The 7,549-nt window shown below is 56.0% G+C and overlaps 1 protein-coding gene across 1 annotated transcript in view; it reads left to right on the top strand.

Annotated features, from left to right (window-relative positions):
- Nucleotides 1–1,225: 1,225 nt before the first annotated feature.
- ALG1 (ALG1 chitobiosyldiphosphodolichol beta-mannosyltransferase) overlaps nt 1,226–7,549 on the top strand; it is a gene marked incomplete at its 5' end in the record, with an annotated part of 12,926 nt that continues 6,602 nt past the window's right edge. The window contains 7 exon segments of the mRNA XM_014589087.1: nt 1,226–1,303; nt 1,419–1,522; nt 4,492–4,640; nt 5,846–5,935; nt 6,255–6,365; nt 7,060–7,181; nt 7,302–7,340. Coding sequence (XP_014444573.1) covers nt 1,226–1,303; nt 1,419–1,522; nt 4,492–4,640; nt 5,846–5,935; nt 6,255–6,365; nt 7,060–7,181; nt 7,302–7,340 — 693 coding nt within the window.

The following is a 7,549-nucleotide window of genomic DNA, read 5'->3' as shown; positions in this document are numbered from 1 at the left end:
CCGTGACCATCCTCGGGTTCTGCAGTGAGTGCCCGGAATCTGGGAGGGGGCTGCGCCGCGGCCTTTGACGCTCGGCTCCGACGGGCCCGGGCTGCGAGGCAGAAGCGCCCACTTTTGTCTCTCCTCCCTTGGGCAGCTCTCCCGAGTTTGGACGAGGCTGGTTCTGTGCTGAACGGCGGTTTCCAGGCTTCTGTCGGTCCAGCTTCCTTGGGGGCGGGTGTCTAGAAACAGCTGGCGTTAATCGAGCGCTTGCCATATGTCAGGAGTGCGCTCAGTTAAGCAACCCGGTTGTGTGGTTTCAGTTCTAATGAGCAGAAAGGCTGGCGTGGGAACCCAGGGGCGTGGGACTCCAGGGCCAGCGTCCGCAAGAACGGCTGCCTGCAGTCCCTCTCAGGCCGGGAGCTGACCCGCCTCATCGCTCTTTTTGTTCCTCTTCGACCCGAGCCAGCAAGCAGGTGTACCATTGGTTCCCCTGCCTGGCTTTTGTTCCACTGTGTGGGGCAGGAATGGCTGCTCCTTCCTTCTCCATGTGGAGATCTTTAGAGAGCACTACTCAGTCCCATCTCAGAGAAGCAGAACAGCACTGGTTGTCTTTAGTCCTGGTTAGAGTCCACTTTCCCAGAGTGAGTGCGGGGAGTGGGACTTCCTAGAAATCTCCCTGCGTGGGAAAATGCCACTGCTCTGGGGTCTAGGTCAGCTTAATTGAGTGTCTGCTATGTGCCAGGCATGTTCAGTAAATGCAGGTAAGATGCTGGCCCTCTTTGGGTATTCTAGTGGAATCTGGACAAGCATTTGCTGTGGGGCCAGCAGGTGGCACAGTGGTTAAGGCACAGAACTCCCACACGGCCAAACACAGTTTTGAGTTCTGGATCCAGAGGCTTGAAACTCACACCAGGGGCGTGTGCATGTGTGTCCAAAATCCCAAGAGGAGAATGGAGAAGGGATTGCTGGAGGAGGAGGGAGAGTAATTTCCCATTTTCTCTCTATCTCTCTGTCTCTTTGGGTGAGTTTATGTACCCTATAACAAAAAAGTATCTCAAAAAAAGAAAAAAAAAACAGAATTAACTGCTGAAATAGAATTCTCTGCTCTGGCTATGGAGAAAAGAGAGGCTTGAAAAGCCTTATTTTGTAAAATACTCTCCACCACTCAGCTCGAGCTGGGCAATTATCTGGCATTGTTAGGTGGTTGCATCTGATGTATTAAAGGGAATATCGTCATTTTCAGATTCCAAACCCCGTGATGAGCTCTTGCAGAATGACAGAATCCAGATTGTGGGACTGACAGAATTTAAGAGTCTTACAGGTAGGAAGCCATCTGCTCTGAAATTTTTCTGAATCCATGGGAGTGATGGGGGCTGGGGCGTATGCAGTCGATTACCAAGAGCTCCACGGTAGTGAAGGGCCTTTCTGACTTGCAGTCGGGCCTCGAGTCCTTCAATACGGAGTCAAAGTTGTCCTTCAGGCAGTGTACTTGCTGTGGAAGTTGACGTGGAGGGAGCCAGCAGACTACATCTTTCTCCAGGTATGAGCCCGCTCCCATCTCCCTCTGTAAGAACCACTGCCAACAGTCTTCTTTACTTTCTAGCCTTCTAAAAATACACAAATTGATAAATTGCTTGTTTGTGTATGTGAGTATAAACTTCCTTTTTTTTGGGAGAGGTTTTTGCTATAGGGTGCATGTGCTTGCCAGAAAGACAGAGAGAGACAGAGAGACAGAAAGTGAGAAATCACCCCCCAGGGGGGATGGTCATGCCACAAACCCTTCTCCTCCATTCTCCTCTCCGGATCTTGGGCATGCACGCACACGCACCTGTTGGTCCCGTAAACTTCCTTTTTTTAAAAGGGAGACTTTTGCAATAGGGCATGTGTGCTTCCTGTAGAGTCAGAGAGAGATAGAAATAGCGAGAAATCATCCCCTGAGGGGATGGACATGCAGCAATCCCTTCTCCTTCATTCTCCTCTTGGGATTTTGGGCATGCATGCGCACATGCCCTGCATGAGTTTAAGCCACCGAGTCTGGGACTTGAACCCATGGTCGACTGCATGTGAGTCCAGTGATGTAACCATTATGCCATGTGCGTATAAACTTAGAAGTGCAGGTAGGTGCCTGTGGTATATGTCCATTCTTGTATTAACCATTCATACTATTGGTGTCATTATAGTAGAGTCCCGTATTTATTATGTACCTAAGTGTTCTTCATGTATTAATTCACTTAATCCTCACAGCAGCCCTAGGAAGCAGATTCTTGTACTGCCTACATTTTAGAGTGGAGGGACCCCAGATGCAGAGGGGTTCTAAGGGTAGCCCACTGTCATACAGCTGGAAAGTGGTAGAGTCAGGATTTGAACCTAGGAGTGAGTCTGGTTCTAGACTTAAGCTTTTAATCTCTTTCTCATACCAATTTTTTAAAAAGAATTATTAATTTTATTTATTCATTCATTTTGATGTATTTGTTTATTCATTTTAATTTGACTAGAAAGACACACAGAGAGAAAGTGAGAGAGGGAAAGTGAAAAAGCAAGCCACTAGGTCCGAGACTCGAACCGTGGTCGGCCATGTGGGAGTCCAGCGCCCTTAATCACGCCGCCTGCTGGCCCCTTTCCTATTCCAGTTTTTTTTTTTTTTTTTTGGAGAGGTTTTTGCTATAGGGCGCGTGCCCTCGCCAGACAGACAGAGAGAGAGACATAGAGACAGAAAGCGAGAAATCCCCCCCCAGGGGGGATGGTCACGCCGCAATCCCTTCTCCTCCATTCTCCTCTCGGGATCTTGGGCACGCACGCACACGCACCCGGCATGAGATTTAAGCCACCGGGTCCGAGACGCGAACCGCGGTCGACTACGTGGGAGTCCAGCGACATAGCCATTACGCTAACTGCTGGTTCCCCTATACCAGTTTTTAACATGTAGAAACATCTTATTTTAATGGGCTGCATATAATTTCAGTATGTGATATACTGTAGTATATTTAGTCTCATCTTTCCTTATTTATGATAGAATGTGTGCACACGAGGAGAGCGCGAGAACAGGAGAGAGAGAGAAACGAACACCCTCCACAGGGCCTGGTCACATTGCGATCCCTGTCCTCCGATCCTCCAGCCTGTCAGATCCGAGGCCCTTACCCGCACCGTCGGCGTGTGCCAGGCTGACAGGCCAGGGGTTAGAACTGTGGCTGCCATGTGAGGTCTGGCTTCTGAGCCTCACATCACAGCAGTAACTATGAGCCGGCCTTTTTCGTCTCATCTTAGCGAATACTGAGAGGCTTCTGGTTTTTCCTTTTGTATAATCTGCCATAGGACAAGTGCACTTGCCAGGGGTCAGGGAGAGAAGTGAGGAAGTACCCCCCATGAGGGGTGGCCACATCATAATCCCTTTTCCTCTTGAGATTTTGGGTGTGTTTTTCAGGGCACTGAGTTTGGGACTCGAACTGCGGTTGACCATGTGAGCTCCAGCTGCCCAAACCACCATACCACCCTTGGCCCTGCTCTCTACGTTTACAAATGGTGCAGTTGAGAGCATAGTGAACATACATCCTTTTCACGGTTCCTTTCTTTCTTTTTAACTAAGTTCGTATATTTATTCTGCGAGAGGGAGACAGAGAAAGAGATAGGCAAGCATCCCTGACAGGGTCTTCATGCTGTGCCCTGCCCCGATCTCAGCCAGCCAGAATCATAGACAGGCGAGCTCAGGGAGACGCAGGACATAACCCTGGGACCTTCCCAATGGCTGTAGCACCGGGGAGCCTCGTGTTCCTGCTGCACCACGTGGCTGCCCGCACGGTCCAGTTCCCCCTCCCCGCCTTCTTTTTTAAGAGAGATTTTTGCTGTAGGGCACATGAGCTTACCAGAGAGACAGAGAAAGACAGAGAGACAGAAAGTGAGAAATCACCCTCCAGGGGAGTTGGCCAGGCTGCAATCCCTTCTCCTCTACTCTCCTCTTGGGATTTTGGGCACACACGCACATTCATCCAGTGTGAATTTCAAACTGCTGGGTCCAGGACTTATTCCATGGTTGGCCACATGGGAGTCCAGCGACATAACCATTATGTCGTCTGCTGTTCCCTACATAGGCCCAGTTTCTTTTTAGGGTAAGTTCCTAGCAGTGGGATTGCTCGGCCCAAGTTTCCGTGTTTTCAAAATACTGTGGTTCGTTACTGGCAGCCCTAGACTAGGGGGGGCCATAGCCTTTTGCGCCCCGCCGGATGGGATGCCTCTCCTACACGGTCACCGTCAGCAGCTATGTAGGTTTTTAGCGCTTTGTGATAGGTGAAAAATGGCATCTCTTCCATTTTGATTATCGGTGACCTTGACTGCAGTCCGGGCAATTCTGTCCATTTGGAGCCGTCTCACTCTGGCTCAGGAGGCAGAGGGGGGCCCTGGGCACCACCGAGGGTTCTGTAAGGGCCCTGGCTCCGCAGCAAGCATCACAGCCGTTTCCTCCTCGCGTCCTCGGCAGCGTCTGGCTTCCTCCTCATTCAGGCGTCTCTGCCCTAGAACCCCCCGGGCCTGCCTGCCATTGCTGTCTGCTGGGCGGTGGGCCGCCTCTGTGGGAGCGAGCTCGTCATCGACTGGCACAACTATGGCTACTCCATCATGGGCCTGGTGCACGGCCCCAGCCACCCCCTCGTTCTGCTGGCCAAGTGGTGAGTCTGGGTGAGGGTGCCAGTGCCTTCCCCAGACCGCAGTGGGGTGAGTGGGAGAAGGCTCTGGAAATTGGTTCCCTGTGTGCCCTGCAGGGGTTAGGGCCTGGCCGGGGCATCGAGCTGAACTCTGGTGACAGGTGGTAGGACCAGGCCTAGCCAAGGAGAACTGAAAGGTCTGGAGAAATGGCCAGCTTCCAGGTGGAGACGGTGTCATAGGCACCTGCTCACCTGGCCCCACACTCCCTTCCAGAGGTGGTCTCTGGACCCAGGAGCTCCCCCGGCTCTCACCCACACTTTCAGGCCCATAGACGTCACCTGCCTTCACCTCATCCACCCACTGAGGCCAGGGCTTGTCCTAGGTTGTCTCAGGCTCGGGACGAGTGCTCACGGTGGAGCGGGCCCTGGGCACACGCAGGCCACACGAACAGAGCGGGCGAGGGCAGACCCCATCTGAAACCTGGTGGCCGCGGCTCCTGAAGGTGGGGCTGGGGAGGGAGGAAAGGCCTGTGGGGGGTCTGGACCCGGAGCCGGGAGAGTTGTTGGAGGAGCTCTGGGAGCACTGAGCAGACTGGGACGTCTGCTCCCGCTGTCGCCACCCGCGGCCTTTGCCGGATGGCTCGTTCCTCAGTGGCGGTGGCGGCAGCTCACAGTCAGCGAGTGACTGCCGTGTGCCAGGCCTCAGGTCAAGCCCTTCCGTCTTCACCCTGCTCAGGGTTGGCGTGGCCCGGTGACGGGATGACTCCGCTTTCCAAGGCAGGAAGCCAGGGCCGTTACCCCAACCGCAGCTCATGGGCACGAGGCCGAGTCAGCCACAGGCAGGTTCCCCGGAGCTGCCACTTTCCGCTGTGGGGGGCTGAACGAACTTTCAGTCCTCCGGTGATCAGGGCTCAGGTCTCAGCGTGGAGCTGACGGGTCTTCAAGGCCTCCCTGACGTCTGCCAGCCGCACCCCGGCCTTTGCCGCCGTGGCACGGATGGCTGACTTTGTGTTTCTTCTTTTGCGGCGAGAGAGCCTGGGTTTGCACTTGGCAGTGCTACGTGATCTCCTTTAGAAGTGGTTGTATCGAAGCTCAAAGTGGGACGGCAGGTGCCACACGGTGTGGGTACTGGCAGTGCGGGCACGGCCCGTTCTGTGGCAAGGGGTGTCGGCCCAGGCCGCTGTGGTGGGCCATCTAGGGTCCGGCTGACCAGCAGCATGCCTTTTCAGGTACGAGAAGCTCTGTGGGCGCCTCTCCCGCGTGAACCTGTGCGTGACCAATGCCATGCGGGAAGACCTGGCGGAGAACTGGCACATCCGGTATGGTGGGCCTAGGGCGACCCCTAGGAAGGGAAGGGAAGGGAAGGGAAGGGAAGGGAAGGTGGCACGGCCCCAGGGCTGGTTAGGATGAGAGCTTCTATGTCGCTGGGCCAGGAATGTTCAATTCCATGGCCGGTGGGGCAGCTGAGGAGGAGGGGGTTGCTCTTTGGCCAGCCCGGCCGTCCAGGTGGCGTTGATCTCAGAACCCCTGGAGCTTCTCGTTGTCTGAGACTTGGCTTCCCTGAGTACCTTCTGGGTCCTTCTGGGGCTGCGGCACCTCTTCCGCGCCTCCCCAGAGCCCCTAATGGTCTCCTTGCAGGGCCGTGACCTTGTACGACAGGCCAGCATCTTTCTTTAAAGAGACGCCACTGGATCTGCAGCATGAGCTCTTCCTGAAGCTGGCCCGCACCCACTCTGCTTTCAGGGCCTGGTGAGTCCCCATCTTGTCCGCCTTCTGTGCTCACTGCTGGCCTCTCCCTGGGCTCCATCCTGCAGACCTGGAACCCTCAGTTCCAGGCTGGCGACAGAGGCTGTGGGCCTGCTGCCTGTGTATAAGCGAAGCTCCGTTGAAACAGCAGGCTCACGCACTCGCTCGCTCAGCACTCGCTCCCTGGTGCCTTCCCTGGTGTGCTGTAGCCTCAGGGCTGCATTTTGCAGCAGAGCGCAGCAGGCCCACAGCACTTCCTCTCTGGCGGGCCGTGAGAAGGTGTTTGCGACCTCTGTGCTCCAGTACCCTCCTGTACCCTCCTGCCGTGGGTTCCTGTGCCCGTGGTGGGAGTGGGGGTCCTCTGGGTGTCTTTTGGTGCCAGGGAAGGGACCTCAGTGTAGCTGTGCTTGCATCCTGTCGCGTGTCCCTCTCAGTAACTGGCTGGCGAGTGGCATTAAGCAGCCTCTCCCTAAGTTGAGGGGATGATGAGAGTGGGCAGCTGTGGGGCAAGGGCTCGGTCACTGTGTGTGCTCCTGTAACCCAGGTACCTGGCGACTAGCACCCCTCAGCGTAGGACACAGCCAGGCCTCAGGGCTCACGATGCTGGGCCCTCCCTGCAGGAGCCAGTGGGCTGGGGCGGGGCTGGCCACGGCCGACAGCTGTTCTATAGCGGCTGGTGGCTTCCTCTTTGCTGCAGCTCAGAGCACTTGGACCCCGGCATGGAGAGGTCGGCCTTCACGGAGCGGGACCCCCGGAGCGGGGCGGTGACGCATCTTCGTGGGCGGCCGGCCCTGCTGATCAGCAGCACGAGCTGGACAGGTCTCCACCCCGTCCTCTGGCAGTCCTGGCGGCCATGCCCTCCTTGCCCACTGGTCCCCAGGGGGACGAGGAGGGCAGATGAGCTGGGGGACAGGCTGTGACGCTCCTTTCTCCCTGCAGAGGACGAGGACTTCTCCATTCTGCTGGCGGCATTAGAAAGTAGGTGTGTGGCAGGGCCCCCGGGATGTGCAAGGCCCAGCTGGCCTTGCTCGGGGCCTCTGCAGCATGTTCGGCCCTCGGGGCACTGGGGGGCAGTGGGTGGCGGAGATGGGCCGCTCCTAGTCCCCATTTGAGTCACCAATGAAGCCCAGATCTGCAGGCTGCCCCGCCACACCCCCTTCCAGAGCGGCTTTGTGGAGCCACCCCCC

Source organism: Tupaia chinensis, unplaced genomic scaffold (genome assembly GCF_000334495.1).
Source record: "Tupaia chinensis unplaced genomic scaffold, TupChi_1.0 Scaffold000042_1, whole genome shotgun sequence".
NCBI classification, from domain to species: Eukaryota; Metazoa; Chordata; class Mammalia; order Scandentia; family Tupaiidae; genus Tupaia; species Tupaia belangeri.
This window is presented reverse-complemented; position numbering and strand designations above follow the sequence as displayed.